The sequence below is a fragment of the Tachypleus tridentatus genome, chromosome 2 (assembly GCF_004210375.1).
Source record: "Tachypleus tridentatus isolate NWPU-2018 chromosome 2, ASM421037v1, whole genome shotgun sequence".
Classification (NCBI taxonomy): Eukaryota; Metazoa; Arthropoda; class Merostomata; order Xiphosura; family Limulidae; genus Tachypleus; species Tachypleus tridentatus.
Window position 1 is genome coordinate 146,830,637 of NC_134826.1, and position 18,753 is coordinate 146,849,389.

At 33.9% G+C, this 18,753-nt stretch overlaps 1 protein-coding gene across 7 annotated transcripts; it reads right to left on the reverse strand.

Annotated features, from left to right (window-relative positions):
- Positions 1-7,382: 7,382 nt before the first annotated feature.
- LOC143245326 (coiled-coil-helix-coiled-coil-helix domain-containing protein 5-like) lies at positions 7,383-16,821 on the reverse strand. 7 transcript variants are annotated; one of them, XM_076491532.1, is made up of 4 exons: positions 16,381-16,519; positions 15,653-15,762; positions 12,612-12,752; positions 7,383-7,915 (listed from the first exon to the last, which is right to left on the reverse strand). In XM_076491532.1, coding segments are annotated over exons 2-4 (297 nt in total). In that variant the 5' UTR covers positions 15,655-15,762; positions 16,381-16,519; the 3' UTR covers positions 7,383-7,761. The 7 variants fall into 7 exon arrangements, with proteins under 7 accessions (XP_076347647.1, XP_076347649.1, XP_076347648.1 ...); XM_076491534.1 differs by having other exon boundaries at positions 16,465-16,483; XM_076491533.1 differs by lacking the exon at positions 16,381-16,519 and adding an exon at positions 16,019-16,140.
- Positions 16,822-18,753: the final 1,932 nt, after the last annotated feature.

Sequence of the window (18,753 nt, forward strand, 5' to 3'; positions counted from 1 at the left end):
TTAACACAGGGATAGAATACAATGTTTCCTAAAGGTGGTGTGTGCCTTCAACATTAACACAAGGATAGAATACAATGTTTAATAAAGGTCGTGTGTGCCTTCAACATTAACACAGGGATAGAATACAATGTTTCCTAAAGGTGGTGTGTGCCTTCAACCTTAACACAGGGATAGAATACAATGTTTCCTAAAGGTGGTGTGTGCCTTCAACATTAACACAAGGATAGAATACAATGTTTCCTAAAGGTGGTGTGTGCCTTCAACCTTAACACAGGGATAGAATACAATGTTTAATAAAGGTGGTGTGTGCCTTCAACATTAACACAGGGATAGAATACAATGTTTCCTAAAGGTGGTGTGTGCCTTCAACCTTAACACAGGGATAGAATACAATGTTTAATAAAGGTGGTGTGTGCCTTCAACCTTAACACAGGGATAGAATACAATGTTTAATAAAGGTGGTGTGTGCCTTCAACATTAACACAGGGATAGAATACAATGTTTCCTAAAGGTGGTGTGTGCCTTCAACCTTAACACAGGGATAGAATACAATGTTTAATAAAGGTGGTGTGTGCCTTCAACATTAACACAGGGATAGAATACAATGTTTCCTAAAGGTGGTGTGTGCCTTCAACCTTAACACAGGGATAGAATACAATGTTTCCTAAAGGTGGTGTGTGCCTTCAACATTAACACAGGGATAGAATACAATGTTTCCTAAAGGTGGTGTGTGCCTTCAACATTAACACAGGGATAGAATACAATGTTTCCTAAAGGTCGTGTGTGCCTTCAACATTAACACAGGGATAGAATACAATGTTTCCTAAAGGTCGTGTGTGCCTTCAACATTAACACAAGTATAGAATACAATGTTTCCTAAAGGTGGTGTGTGCCTTCAGCATTAACACAGGGATAGAATACAATGTTTCTTAAAGGTGGTGTGTGCCTTCAACATTAACACAGGGATAGAATACAATGTTTCCTAAAGGTGGTGTGTGCCTTCAACATTAGCACAGGGATAGAATACAATGTTTCTTAAAGGTGGTGTGTGCCTTCAACATTAACACAGGGATAGAATACAATGTTTCCTAAAGGTGGTGTGTGCCTTCAACCTTAACACAGGGATAGAATACAATGTTTAATAAAGGTGGTGTGTGCCTTCAACATTAACACAGGGATAGAATACAATGTTTCCTAAAGGTGGTGTGTGCCTTCAACATTAACACAGGGATAGAATACAATGTTTCCTAAAGGTGGTGTGTGCCTTCAACATTAACACAGGGATAGAATACAATGTTTCCTAAAGGTGGTGTGTGCCTTCAACCTTAACACAGGGATAGAATACAATGTTTAATAAAGGTGGTGTGTGCCTTCAACATTAACACAGGGATAGAATACAATGTTTCCTAAAGGTGGTGTGTGCCTTCAACATTAACACAGGGATAGAATACAATGTTTCCTAAAGGTGGTGTGTGCCTTCAACCTTAACACAGGGATAGAATACAATGTTTAATAAAGGTGGTGTGTGCCTTCAACATTAACACAGGGATAGAATACAATGTTTCCTAAAGGTGGTGTGTGCCTTCAACATTAACACAGGGATAGAATACAATGTTTCCTAAAGGTGGTGTGTGCCTTCAACCTTAACACAGGGATAGAATACAATGTTTAATAAAGGTGGTGTGTGCCTTCAACATTAACACAGGGATAGAATACAATGTTTAATAAAGGTCGTGTGTGCCTTCAACATTAACACAAGTATAGAATACAATGTTTCTTAAAGGTGGTGTGTGCCTGGCATAGTCAGGTAGTTAGAGCGTTGGACTCGACAACTGAGGGTCGCCGATTCGAGTTCCCGTCCTACCAAACATGCTCGCCCTTTCAGCCGTGTAGCCATTATAATGTGACGGTCAGTCCTACTATTCGTTGGTAAAAGAGTAACCCAAGATTTGGCGGTGGATGGTGATGGCTAACTGCCTTTCCTACAGTCTTTCACTGCTACATTAGGGATGGCTGGCGGAGATAGCCCTCGTGTGGCTCTAAGCAAAATTCAAACCAAACATAAAAGATGTGTCGCCCCATTTTAGTATGTCATGATTTGGAGATGTTAAGTAAAAAAAAAAAAATGTTATTTTGTTTTGCCGCAACTGTAATTCATTTTAATAAGCTGATAGAATAACCAAATTGCAGTTACTTGAAGTTAAACACTAAGCTACAGAATGGGCTGTCAAGTGCTGCAAGTTAAACACTAAACTACAGAATGGGCTGTAAAGTGCTGCAAGTTAAACACTAAACTACAGAATGGGCTGTAAAGTGCTGCAAGTTAAACACTAAACTACAGAATGGGCTGTCAAGTGCTGCAAGTTAAACACTAAGCTACAGAATGGACTGTCAAGTGCTGCAAGTTAAACATTATGCTACAGAATGGGCTGTCAAGTGCTGCAAGTTAAACACTAAGCTACAGAATGGGCTGTCAAGTACTGCAAGTTAAACACTAAGCTACAGAATGGGCTGCCAAGTGTTGTAAGTTCGCTGGTACCTCTTGTTTAATTTTGCGCAAAGCTTTACGAGGCTGTTTGTGCTAGCCGCCCCTAATTTTGACGTGATAGAGGTAAAAAAGCTAGTCATCACCACTCACTGCCATCTTTTGGGCTTCTCTCTTATCAACGAATAATGAGATTGATCGCCACATTAAAATACCTCTACGCTGAAGGTGCGAACATATTCGGAAGGAATTACAATTTCCAATAAAATACGTTGCAATAACAGCATGGCGAAAGAACGAGGAATGACCACGTTGTTAACATGCCCAGACTTGAGTCAGCTGGTTCATAATTCGCTATCAGTAATCGCATACATGCACTTCGTACCTTGAGGTCGTGGATGTACCATAAGAGTGACAGTCAAATTCCACTATGGTCAAAGCAGCAGCAGCGATGGGTGTTATTTATCACCCCTTTTGTGCTCTAGTCTGTTAGTTCAAAACTGAGGGAGCGCAAGCGCAAAAGATTTGCTTGTTTGTTTTGAATTTCGCGCAAAGATACTCGAAGGCTATCTGCGCTACCCATCCCTAATTTAGCAGTGTAAGACTAGAGGGAAGGCAGCTAGTCATCACCACCCAACGCCAACTCTTGGACTACTCATTTACCAACGAATAGTGAGATTGACCGTCACATTATAACGCCCCCACGGCTGAAAAGGCGAACATGTTTGGTGCGACGGGGATTCGAACCCGCCACCCTCGGATTACGAGTCGAACACCTTAACCAATCTGAAGCCACTTAAAGTGCATCATTATATATTTCATATTATATTCGTATACACATGGTTAAGAAAATCAACTGAGATTAAGTATTTTATAAAACTGCATCAGAATGTCTCCCTTTTTATCTTGTTTGAAATAAGATATGAAGATAAACCGTTAACATCTGACAATCTTCCCATAAGTCTGTAATAAGTTAAATATATTTTGTACTTTTTTTCCCATGTTAATTAGATTTTAAAATAACGTAAACAACTGGTGCTCCATATGTAACACCACGTCTGGAAAGCCCCAACTCGCGTTTTCTAAACACGTGTATACTAAGGCCTTATAAGCTATTATAATTTCAAACTCTACAAGCTCAAAGTAAGTAACTTACATGGAAAAATATTGTGAACCTAACGATGACCGAAGAAGGTCGAAACGTTGTTCACTCCTCTACGTAAAATATTTTCTCAACCCAAACGAACCATTTTTACATAAATATTTCTCTACAAGTGGGGTTTCTCGACATCACTGATTATTATTTCTTCACGGCGATTGTACGAGAACTGTAAGTCTTTGTGTTTTTTTGTACATACCTGTTACCATTACGTCTGAACTAACGTACCTTACACCACTATTAACAGTACACAGTCATACGATCGTTAAAAAAAACTAAGAAATTTAAACCAAAGAATTATCAATAGAAGAAATGACATTTATTTCATTCAACAATGTAGAAAAGAACAACTAACCCCTAATTTTGTAAAGGTAAAACTATCAAAACATTTTAATACATACACAAACATTATCCAAAATTTACAGAAAAAACTACTTAAAGCCATGTTGAACACAAAATACAAAGAACTACATGACTTACAAAAACAAAAAATGAACCTAGACCATTAACTGGCATGCTGCATCAAACCAGAGATTTAAGGACTTATACAACGAAACATAAACCAAATCAATACTAAGAACGACAGAGACAAAAAGATCTGCCACAACAAAAAACTAGAAAAACTAAGATGCAAACAACAGAAAAGACACCAACACGACAAACCGTTGACTAACCTCATAATTAACAGATCCGACCGTCAATTAAACACAGACGAGAAACATCTACTTAACAAAGGACTCAACTTCACAATAGCACCTAGGTACATTCCAACCATAGAAATCAAAACATGTTTAGATGACCTAGCCAGGAGACTTGTGATACTTTCTACAGAGAAGAAAAACAAGGAAACAACCAAACACAACCAGCAGAAAGAAGACAGACAATTTTATTGATATCCAACAGCCAAACTTCCCAGGTAAAATTAAAAATTTATATTTTCCAGAAACACCTAAAAACATCTTAAACGATTTTTTCACAGAATTTCTTACAAAACCATCAACATAATTTCACAAAACAGAAAGTTAAAAAATAATCTTACAAAATGAGACATTAATTCCATTAAAAACCTAAAACAAGACAAAAACATTAAAATTCTAAAAGAAGATAAAGGTAACGCTATAGTCATAATGAACACGAGTGAATACATCCAAAAAATGAAGAACATCCTATCAGACACGAACAAATTTAAACCAATACACACGAGACGCAACTGAACAAATTACTACTACAAATATAAAAAGCCAACACAATTTCACAAAACTTTATTCCTACCTACGCAAAACCGACTCACGCACACCACAAATATACGGCATCCCCAAACCTCATAAACCAGATTGTCCATTATGACCAGTAATGTCCACATATGAATCGTTTAATTACAATCTTGGTAAATACATAGCATGAGCATTCTCCAAATATGTAACATCAGCCAGCTCCTTCATCAAAGACTCTGTTAATTTCAAGTCTAATCTAAATCAACCTAATCATAAAGCCTTAATGGCCAGTTTTGATGTCATATCCCTCTTTACAGAAGTTCCAACCACTGAAGCCTGTAAGATAGCCTTAGAACTCTATATCCGAGACCCTAACCCATCTATAGGCATTCCCAGCAACCAATTAGCAACCCTCATTGAATTCACCACGATGAAGACAAACTTCATGTTCAACAACCACAACTATATACAAACAAATGGCCTAAGCATGGGCAACCCAGTATCACCAGTTCTAGCCAATATTTTTATGATACAAGTTGAAACACAAACAATTAACACAGCATTACATCCACCACTATATTGGTATAGATATGTAGATGACACGGTTGAGGGATTCACATCTACAGAACACACACTTAATTTTTTTCAACCACATACATCCCAAAATCAACTTCACATGTGGACAAGAAGGAAGCAATCAAATATCATTTCTTAACCTCAAAATTACAAGAACCGATACACAATTTAAAACAGAAATCCACCGAAAAATCACCCATACTGGACTACACATTCCTTGGGACTCAGCACATGAAACTTGGAATTGATGTCCATTTCTATAGACTTCCCTTGCATTCACCCCCAAACATTTTCAATGGGGTTCAGTTCAGGTGAACACGCTGGATGGTCCAAAAGAATCACGTTATTCACTAAGAAAAGTCCTTTGTCCTATGGGCATTGTGTATTGCAGCGTTGTCCTGCTGAAAGATGTGGTCATTTCCACACAAGTGAGGGCCTTCAGTCAATAAGGATGCTCTCTCCAACATGCCAATGTAGCCAGCTGTTGTTTGACGCCCCTGTATAACCTGAAGCTCCATTGTTCCATGGAAGGAGAAAGCACCCCAGATACTGATGGAACCTCCTCCACTGTGTCGTGTAGAAAATGTCTCCTGTGGGATATCCTTGTCGTGCAGTAACGTTGAAAGCCAACTGAACCATCCAGGCTAAATTTTTTCTCCTCAGAAAACAAAACCTTATTCCACTTTTCTATGTCCCATATTTGGTGCTTCTCAACAAAGATTAAACGAGCTGTTTGAAGATGTTTACGATTTTTAAAGGCTTTCTTTCGTAGGTGCTGTCTTATTGTTCTTGAGCTGCATTTTCTTCTGTAAGAACCTTAATCTGGTTCGACAATCGGCCGGTGTCTTGACGGACAACCCGTGGAATCCTACTGCTCAACGCCAGAGAAAGTTTCTTGGGCTGACCACTTGAAATTCTCATTCCATATCCCTCAGGAACTTTTAAAAAATTTGCAACAGCAGTTTTACTACACCAAATCTCACCAGCGATGGCATGTTGAGAGAGACCTTGCTATTGCAGCTCGACAATTCTGCTACGTTCAAACTCTGTCAACATTTTAGCCTTTGCCATGTTTTTACCCAATATAACACTGGAGATGTCAGTGGGAGATGTTGACAACTCTAATGATTGAACACAAATGACTAAATCTCGTTACGTGTTTACCGATTAACACTTTGTTTCAGTATGGTCTTAAACTTTTGACCAGCTAGTATTTAGGCTAATTTCATAATGTTCACATTTTTCCTATTAAATGCTAAACAAGTTTTGTTTTTATTTTCCCTTTTCTTATTTTCATCTTTCAAAACTCCACTCAAATAAGTGGTTGAGTCTAACAACGCAAAATGCATATTTTTTTCTTTATGTTCATTGGCTTTAACATTTTGGCCAGCAGTGTATATATCTTTAGATATACAAAAACGTTAAGAACCTCTCTACTATTAGAACTCAGTGTTCCATGGTAAATAAGTAATTTGGGAAAATGTATCATTTTCAGTTTTGTTTTACACAGAATGATTTAAAAGTTGATAAAAATGTAGAGCAAAATTAAACTTTAGTGGGATCTACAAACTGTTAAAGACAGTACATTTGTAACTACCAATTAAACTGGTTTGTTATTAAGTTACACAGTTGATTATCTTTGTACTCTGCCCACTGTGGGTAGTGAAACCTGATTCTTAGCATTCTAAGCCTTCAAACTTACCAACCTGTCATAGCCAGGCTGAAAGACAACACCTGAAAGTCCTTCTTGAATACATTATTAGAAAATACGTTTGTCTGAAACAGACAAGTAAAACACACGTCTTCACAAGATCCAACGAATACTAGTACATGAATAATATTTAACATACTAATGCATTTGTTCTAATACTGTACTCACCAAGTGCTTTTGACTGCAGTGACCAAAATATAAATTCCATAAAATCATAACACACACTGTGATACCGAATGGCTTCAAAGTATTCTGGTTTATTGTTCACATGATGGTTTATAACATGAACTGGTAAGGTTTCAGTTTTGTGACTGACATCAGATATCAACTTTTCTTCTTGTGTACAATTGTAAAATTCAAGACTTTCTGTCACGACATCAGGTTACACTAAATCTCAGCACTTTACCTTATCAGAGTGACTTATAGCACAGTCATACAATGAAATATTCTTTTGAATAAAAGTTGAGTTCACAGAAAAATGTACAACAAAATATTTTAACATTTCTGTCTATACAAAACCCAGCATTTACTACAGTAGTCTAACAATGTATTACAAGTCTGACGTCTTTGTTTCATGAATAACAAAATGTACTTGATATATTTAAACACCATATCCTCATGCACGTATAGGAGAAATCTGTTCAGCACACAATAAAAATTCCTTAAGACTGTTCTTACACTGTAAAACATCTGTACTATTTTGTGAAATACAGACTTCATACTTCTGAAAAGGTTCAGCACAGCTGGTCTTGATTTGACGAATTATTGGACTGAAAGAAAAACAACAGAAGAATCCTTTTAAATTTCTTCTTATCTCCAAGGAAACATAAACAGCAGGTTTGATATCGTCACGTGAAAGAATATTTTGATGTTCTTTTCAAATACAAACTCACCAAAGAGAAAACCTAAGCCTTTTATTAAATTTATTAAATTGAAGGTTATTTTTAAACTTACATTTATGGCCTCTAAATACCATGTCAAGAAAAGTATGAAGCCCATAGAGACTGTCCCTATATTTGTAACAATTAACTAAATATGATAATTTAAATAAATAATTTTGTGTGTATGTACTTATCAAACAAAGTTTAATGAATTAAATTATATTAATATTACACCAAACTGAAAGATAATTCATGTTCAGACTTATAGAGACATACTTTTCATCTAGGAAACAAGTTTTGGTTTGAGATTTAAAACACACATCCCAACATTAACTATTATTATACCATTAAAACACACATCCCAACATTAACTATTATTATACCATTCAAACACACATCCCAAGATTAACTATTAATATACCATTAAAACACACATCCCAAGATTAACTATTATTATACCATTAAAACACACATTCCAAGACAGATTAACTATTAATATACCATTAAAACACACATCCCAACATTAACTATTATTATACCATTAAAACACACAACCCAACATTAACTATTATTATACCATTAAAACACACATCCCAAGATTAACTATTATTATACCATTAAAACACACAACCCAACATTAACTATTATTATACCATTAAAACACACATCCCAAGATTAACTATTATTATACCATTAAAACACACAACCCAACATTAACTATTATTATACCATTCAAACACACATCCCAAGATTAACTATTATTATACCATTAAAACACACAACCCAAGATTAACTATTGTTATACCATTAAAACACACAACCCAAGATTAACTATTGTTATACCATTAAAACACACATCCCAAGATTAACTATTATTATACCATTCAAACACACATTCCAACATTAACTATTATTATACCATTCAAACACACATTCCAAGATTAACTATTATTATACCATTAAAACACACATTCCAAGATTAACTATTATTATACCATTCAAACACACATCCCAAGATTAACTATTATTACACTATTCAAACACACATCCCAAGATTAACTATTATTACACTATTCAAACACACATCCCAAGATTAACTATTATTACACTATTCAAACACACATCCCAAGATTAACTATTATTACACTATTCAAACACACATCCCAAGATTAACTATTATTACACTATTCAAACACACATCCCAACATTAACTATTATTATACCATTCAAACACACATCCCAACATTAACTATTATTACACTATTCAAACACACATCCCAAGATTAACTATCATTACACTATTCAAACACACATCCCAAGATTAACTATTATTACACTATTCAAACACACATCCCAAGATTAACTATTATTATACCATTAAAACACACATTCCAAGATTAACTATTATTATACCATTAAAACACACATTCCAAGATTAACTATTATTATACCATTAAAACACACATCCCAAGATTAACTATTATTATACCATTAAAACACACATTCCAAGATTAACTATTATTATACCATTAAAACACACATTCCAAGATTAACTATTATTATACCATTAAAACACACATCCCAACATTAACTATTATTATACCATTCAAACACACATCCTAAGATTAACTATTATTATACCATTAAAACACACATCCCAATATTAACTATTATTATACCATTCAAACACACATCCCAAGATTAACTATTATTATACCATTAAAACACACATTCCAAGATTAACTATTATTATACCATTCAAACACACATTCCAAGACAGATTAACTATTATTATACCATTCAAAGAAACATCCCAAGACAGATTAACTATTGTTACACCATTCAAACACACATCCAAAGATTAACTATTATTATACCATTCAACCACACATTCCAAGACAGATTAACTATTATTACACCATTCAAACATAGATCCCAAGACAGATTAACTATTATTACACCATTCAAACACACATCCCAAGACAGATTAACTATTACTACACCATTCAAACACACATCCCAAGACAGATTAACTATTATTACACCATTCAAACACACATCTCAAGACAGATTAACTATTATTATACCATTCTAAAACACATCCCAAGACAGATTAACTATTATTATTAGTGATGCATCTATTGTTTATTGTTTTGTTTTTAATTTCATGCAAAGCTAAACAAGGGTTATCTAAGCTAGCCATCTCTAATTTAGCAGTGTAAGATTAGAGGGAAGGCAACTTGTCATCACCACCCATCGCCAGATTAACTATTATTACACCATTCAAACAGAGATCCCAAGACAGATTAACTATTATTACACCTTTTAAACATAGATCCCAAGACAGATTAACTATTATTACACCATTGAAACACACATCCCAAGACAGATTAACTATTATTATACCATTCAAACAAACATTCCAAGACAGATTAACTATTATTATACCATTCAAACAAACATCCCATAACAGATTAACTATTATTACACCATTCAAACAGAGATCCCAAGACAGATTAACTATTATTACACCATTTAAACATAGATCCCAAGACAGATTAACTATTATTACACCATTGAAACACACATTCCAAGACAGATTAACTATTATTACACCATTGAAACATAGATCCCAAGACAGATTAACTATTATTACACCATTTAAACATAGATCCCAAGACAGATTAACTATTATTACACCATTCAATCACACATCCCAAGACAGATTAACTATTATTACACCATTGAAACACACATCCCAAGACAGATTAACTATTATTATACCATTCAAACAAACATTCCAAGACAGATTAACTATTATTATACCATTCAAACAAACATCCCATAACAGATTAACTATTATTACACCATTCAAACAGAGATCCCAAGACAGATTAACTATTATTACACCATTTAAACATAGATCCCAAGACAGATTAACTATTATTACACCATTGAAACACACATCCCAAGACAGATTAACTATTATTACACCATTCAAACAGAGATCCCAAGACAGATTAACTATTATTACACCATTTAAACATAGATCCCAAGACAGATTAACTATTATTACACCATTGAAACACACATCCCAAGACAGATTAACTATTATTATACCATTCAAACAAACATCCCATAACAGATTAGCTATTATTACACCATTCAAACATAGATCCCAAGACAGATTAACTATTATTACACCATTCAATCACACATCCCAAGACAGATTAACTATTATTACACCATTCAAACACACATCCCAAGACAGATTAACTATTATTACACCATTCAAACACACATCCCAAGACAGATTAACTATTATTACACCATTCAAACATAGATCCCAAGACAGATTAACTATTATTACACCATTCAAACATAGATCCCAAGACAGATTAACTATTATTACACCATTCAAACATAGATCCCAACACATATTAACTATTATTACACCATTCAAACATAGATCCCAAGACAGATTAACTATTATTATACCATTCAAACACACATCCCAAGACAGATTAACTATTATTATACCATTCAAACAAACATTCCAAGACAGATTAACTATTATTATACCATTCAAACAAACATTCCAAGACAGATTAGCTATTATTACACCATTCAAACATAGATCCCAAGACAGATTAACTATTATTACACCATTCAATCACACATCCCAAGACAGATTAACTATTATTACACTATTCAAACACACATCCCAAGACAGATTAACTATTATTACACCATTCAAACATAGATCCCAAGACAGATTAACTATTTTTACACCATTGAAACATAGATCCCAAGACAGATTAATTATTATTACACCATTCAAACATAGATCCCAACACATATTAACTATTACTACACCATTCAAACATAGATCCCAAGACAGATTAACTATTATTACACCATTCAAACACACATCCCAAGACAGATTAACTATTATTATACCATTCAAACAAACATCCCATAACAGATTAACTATTATTACACCATTCAAACACACATCCCAAGACAGATTAACTATTATTACACCATTCAAACACACATCTCAAGACAGATTAACTATTATTATACCATTCTAAAACACATCCCAAGACAGATTAACTATTATTATTAGTGATGCATCTATTGTTTATTGTGTTGTTTTTAATTTCATGCAAAGCTACACAAGGGTTATCTAAGCTAGCCATCTCTAATTTAGCAGTGTAAGATTAGAGGGAAGGCAATTTGTCATCACCACCCATCGCCAACTCTTGGGCTATTTTTTTACCAAGGAATAGTGGGATCGACTGTGACATTATAATGCCCCCACGGCTGAAAGGGCGAGCATGTTTGGTGTGATGGGGAGTTGAAACCCCGCTACCCTTGGATTACGTGTCGAACACTTTAACCTACCGGGCCATGATGTAGTGAAACCTGATACAATTTAGTTTACTGTGACAGAGGAAAAAATATAAATTTTCTTTTAAAACACTAATAAACAAATATCTACCTTGAATTTTGTAAATTCAGAATACTTAGCATTATGTTTTAATTGCTATGCTCATATTTTATGAATGCAAACAAAGCTTACTTGTTTTCTGAACAGCGAGCTAATTCTAATCTTGCATCGGCACAACTAGTGTTCCATGATTCTGGATGTTTACCAACACATGCTCCAAATTTATCAAGTTCTTTTCTACAGTGTTGATTTACAATATTCATAGCAGCTTCCCTAAAGCACAGACAGAAACAAATATATCTTTTGTTTTTCATTATAAAGAATCATATCATATACGATGTTAAAATATTACATTGTACTGCCCTGTAAGGACGAACCTTTTTAATTTTCATTTAAGTTATATATATATATATCTGTACATACTTTGTTGAAAACACACAGTTTCAGGTATTTCTAATATAAATGTTTCCAAATGAAAACAATATCTAGTAACTGTAATGACTAGTCTTTTCCATCTTATAGGTAGGAAAAATAAAACCTACATTGAAAATTTGAGTCAGTATTTCTAATGTATACAGCTGATAAACAAACAGTTCAAATGCCAAATGCCCTCGAAATGTCACTTGCACCAATAAAAACTTTTTTTTTTTTATTAAATCTTTGTCATGTAGACCAGTACTTTTGAACTCTGGTTTCAAGCGACACAAGTGGATGAAGGGACCATTCCTCCTGAATGAGATGTCAGTCCCTTACAGATTAACCTCCCTACTAACATTGCTACAGCTGGGTAGGCTGAAACAACTGGGGCAAAGTTTCTTCTTCAATAATGTGATAACATGGGTCAGCCTCAAACTTGCAATCTCTAATTACAAGTCCAAAATGTAAAACCATGGCCCTGAAGAACTTTTTAACCCACATAACTGTCTTTCAGTGCTTCAAAATATCTATAAGTTACTGTGCGAATTGAATTAATTGGCAACTTTGATACTTGAAATTCTTGGAAAAATAAAGTAGTAAACATACAGTTAACTGACTGATAGAAAACCAGTGATCGTATTGAGATCTTTGTAAACATACAGTTAACTGACTGATAGAAAACCAGTGATCGTATTGAGATCTTTGTAAACATACAGTTAACTGACTGATAGAAAACCGGTGATCGTATTGAGATCTTTGTAAACATACAGTTAACTGACTGATAGAAAACCGGTGATCGTATTGAGATCTTTGTAGTTATTTAATATTTCTACATTTGTGGAAAATAACAAAATACTGGGATGACCTGTATCTATTAAACATTTTGTTTTACTCAAATGAGACTTGACGCCCTTAGTGACCAAGATAGAATGAATAAGAGATTAAGTATTGCAAATGTTTAGATAAAGAAAACTTAAAAATAACTCAGTTCTTTGGTGTGTGAAAAACTCTCTCTTTGTTAGCCTGAAGATGAATATTGTTCTCTAATTTATTATTAAGTGTTAATATCCATACCAGCCTTCCTGAGATACATTTTCAGTTCAAGGTGGGTTTTACGATATTACAAAGTAAAGAAATAGTTTTAATTTAGTTTCATATTTCAACTGGTGATGGGTGATCCTGATGGGTGGTGTGACTATTTGTCAGCAATAGCTTAAGTAGCACTAAATATACAAATTAAGATTGTGCCCCTGTTCAAACTGGAATTCAAGAATATTTAGCATCCTAAGCAGCTACTTGTCCTTAACATTGGACTTACTTGTGACATTGCTCTTTCATATTATAAACTGCAGAATGAAATTTAAATCATGTCATCAGCTATCACTGATAAACAAAGAACAGTTCTGTTTATCTCCTCCTAGGACTATTTGTAAAATTACACTTTTAGAAGTGTTTTTATACACTCTTCATGGGGTTTCATGTGATTATGTTCCAGGCTTTATGAGAAAATACTGTTAACATGCTAAATACTATGCCTACAGCAACATAGAAAGCACTGACTGCACAAATTCCATCCATTCTAGCACTTAAGACCTGAGTATCATTAATTTAATAGCTAAAAGCATCAATAGGCAGATTATTTTCTGCAGACCCTTTACGTTTCCAACCAGGCATAATAAATTGATGGCCTTCTAAGATGCTACTAAATAATACATCACTGACTGGTTCATGTAAGAACTGACAGTAAGGTGACTGCGTAATTTCATTTTGGTAATTGACAAGTTAATGACAATAGACCAGTGTTCAGTTGTAACTAACAAGTTAATGACAATAGACCAGTGTTCAGTTGTATCTAACAAGTTAATGACAATAGACCAGTGTTCAGTTGTAACTGACAAGTTAATGATAACAGACCAGTATTCAGTTGTAATTGACAAGTTAATGACAACAGACCAGTATTCAGTTGGCTAAAAGTGCATTTCTTTGGTGAAATTAATAGCACTGAAAAAAAGAGGAACCAGCTTTAAAAAAAAAAGCAGAATGGTGGAAAAAAAGAAACAATCATTCTTTGAATGAGCCTTATATAAAATGTCATCTGAAACCAAAAATTATATTCAAGCCACACTTAAACTGAACTAAGTAGCAGCAGGTATAGAAAACCCACAGTTAAACAAATGAGGGCAAAAAAAAATCCAAAAATGTGAACTAAAGATGAACTGCAAACAGATTAAAACTGTTTTCTGGATGTTATTAAATATAATACTACCATTTGCATTCAAACCTTTTTCCAGTGCCACTGAATATTTAAAGTGTAATTAATGTAGGTATGAACAAAGTGAGTCCACCTCTTCTTTAAATTTATCAAACTTCCATTAGTTTTATAAACAATCCGCTAAAAAAAAATACCATTAATCCAGTTTTTACTATAATTAACACCAAACTGTCAGTGTCAGTAGTTTCCACGCATCTGGCATACAGTTAACGCAAATTTGAACACAACTTAATAACATCCTAGATTGTATAGTACAATTTATGTAAACGTTATATCACCTAATTTCACAACTATCATTTTTATTTCCTATGAAAAAAGGAAGTATTGCAACTGATACCAGTCGAAATTTATTCAGGTATTTACTTGGTAATAATAGTAAAGGTTGTACATTTCAAGTTTCTCATTTAACACAACTGATGTGAAAACATATATACTTATCAAACACTTCAAATACTTTTGACGTTAAAATATAGTATTTTCGTACATTTGTTAACGTTCTCTGAAATACACTCCAAAATTCAACTTCTTTCACTTTCTCTAGACCGTAGATATCCACGTTGTTCGAAATCGAGAATACGATCCTCAAAGCGCTACCTATTAGTTAGTAAAACCATAAAATCTTACTTTAAACAAATAATGTTGAGTTTCGCTGAAAAGCTATAATAAATGGAAATGTAAACTTTATAAACATAAAATGCCCCCAAGAACAGCTAATTTAAGTACTTTTATTCATACAGCAAAGAACCACTTCATTTAAAAAGGCTGATTCAAATTATTAAATAAAATGACCATTAAAGATATAAATATTCAAAAAGTGGAGATATCTGTTGACTTTAAGCAAAATATTAACCTTCAGTGGCACAACGGTATGTCTGCGGACTTACAACGGTAAAACCCGGGTTTCCATAACCGTGGCGGGCAAAGTACACATAGCTTATTATGTACCTTTATGTTTAATTGCAGACGACCAAAAGTAAAATATTTTTAAATAATTAGTTTTGAAAACGTAAGGCTTTACACAGTAAAAAAACAACAACAAATATACACATTTTGATAGACTATGATTTTTTTGAGTTTAGAAAAAAGAATGGGAGAATTCAGAAAAAAATTAAAAGTAGTTAAAAAAATAAATCGTAGGATAATGGGATAATGACTTATGCGATATCTCTGGTAATGCAAATCATATCGAAATTGATACGAAAAGCAACAAACCTCGTTAGAACAGAGATAGAAAATAACATATACAATACAGAGGAAATTATCAAGAACGATACAAAGTTGAACAAATCAAAACACCGTCAATAGTTCTGACACATTGCTTCCACTGCCAGAGACTTCGATATGCTTCAACAGCATGCTAAACAGACCAAAGATGTGGTCCAGATTACTACGTCACAAAGTGCGCTAAGGAACAAAAAAGCCTAAATGCTGTAATTTGGGCGAAAAACACATAGCAAGTTACAAAGGCTGTGAGAAATATAAACAAAAAAGACGTATTTTAGAAATAAAAATCCAACATTGAGCTAACTTACAAATACCTGCAACACCTTAAAATAACATACTCATCAATGACAACGGACCAGATGGTTAAAGCAATTGATCCTGAATCTGAGGTTGTGCTTCGAATCCCCGTCCCACCAAATATGTTCGCCTTTAAAGCCGTGAGAGCGTTATAATGTTCTGATCAATCCCACAATACATTGGTGAAAAAGTGACCCAGGAGCCAGCATTGGGTAGTGATGACCAGCTGCCTTCCTTCTGGTCTATCACTGCTAAATTAAGGACGCTCAGCGTATAGTTGTGCGTGCAATTCATATACAAACCAAAATGACTACAACAATGAACAGCAGAGAAACGTGTTCATGAACATTATTTTACAGCAGAATGTACAAAGCAGTGAAAAGCAAAAGCTTCCTTAAAAATTCTAATTCTCCTTTCCAAAAAAAAAAATAAAACACATCACATCATACCTAGCATAAATAATTACCTCTTTCATAGGAAAAGGTCTTCGTATAAACTTGCCATCTTGTATACTGTCAACTTTCTTGCATTTGCTTCCAAAAAATACTAGATTCATCACTGAAATGGCCACACAAAAATTAAGTCTTATATAATTGTTATAAGAGAAACTCTACTGAATACAAGTTGTACACATGAAATCTGCGGTAATACAGCTGTAAGAAAATATAAATCACATAAGCAGGATCTTAACAGAAGAATAGTCTTACCATATAAATTATGCTTGTCAGTGAACGAAGTTCAAATTAATACCACGAATGCAAACTTGTAAGGAGGGCAGGCATATCCTACTTATCCACTAAACTCATATATTTGTTGTCTTTAGTTTCACTCCCCATCAAAATGGATCAAACTCACCAGAAATATTTAACTATAAAAAATAAACTGGAATGAATATGCATCATTCCTTGACAAAGTCTTTTAAAATTATAACCCATAGTGTTGCAAAACTATTTGCAATATATGTATTTTTTTTTTCGAACAATCACTGAGTGATTTGCCAAATACACTCAACAAACCATACCAAAACATTCAACACTAAATGATGCTTGGAAACAACACATACAATTAATAACAATGATTAAAAAACAACAAGAATTGCGAAAACAATATGTGGAAAACAGAGATCAAGAAATCAAGACAAATAATTACGTTCAGAAACAAAATACAAACAGAAGTTGAGCTTTTAAAACAAGAAAAATGGGAACAGCACTGTTTCCAACTAAATGGAAAAACAGAACGAAAACAGTTCTGGACACATCTAAAACAATTCACAAACGGGGGAAAGAGAGCATACACATACCGTCACTAGAACACAATCATACAATAGCACGTACAAATAAACAACACCTACAGATAACATTAAGAACCACATATAAATACTCATTTCTACGACGAAGTAAATCAGTTTGTAACAAATAACATAGATATATATATGCAAAAACCACCATTTTCAACAATTCTAAAGAACAATAGAAAAATAAATGATGATAATAATAAAACTATACAGCACAGCAGATGGCGAAAGAAATAACACAAATAGAAGTTGTATAAGCAATAAAGCTACCAAAAACAAAGCTCCAGAAGATGCTTTTTATTTTGTTTGTTACCAATAGGCATCTGAAAGATATTCTTTACACTTCGTATACCAGCTTGGAAAAGTGCTCACACAACACCAATAGCAGCCATAAATCTACAACTTCAATTAAACGGAATAGTCGAATACTGCCAAAAATATTACATTAATATAAATATACAAAAAATCAATTAGTAGTTATTACAAAACTAACACAACATGAAAAAAAAACCTCATTAGAACTGTGTATGAACGGAGCATTTCTTATGATAAACGTGTACGATTCGAAATTAACGTAGATCAAACATATAATAAATATTAAAACTAAAGTCTGGCAACGCATGATCTATGCTAAGTGTCTAATGGGTAGGAATAGTGGAGCAAGAGCTGATAACATAATCTAAATTTACAAAACATACTTCGTTCCATTAATTGAACAAACTTACCCTGCATAGATAAGCCTGGCACTTATAAATATTCACCCTCTCAAC

Coding starts and splice junctions, on each gene's coding strand:
- LOC143245326 (XM_076491531.1), bottom strand. CDS start 16,409: ATGTTATTTTCTATCTCTGTTCTAACGAG. Junction 12,753..16,380: donor TCTATCTCTGTTCTAACGAG/GTTTGTTGCTTT, acceptor TCTGTGCTTTAG/GGAAGCTGCTATGAATATTG. Junction 7,916..12,611: donor GCTCGCTGTTCAGAAAACAA/GTAAGCTTTGTT, acceptor TTTTTCTTTCAG/TCCAATAATTCGTCAAATCA.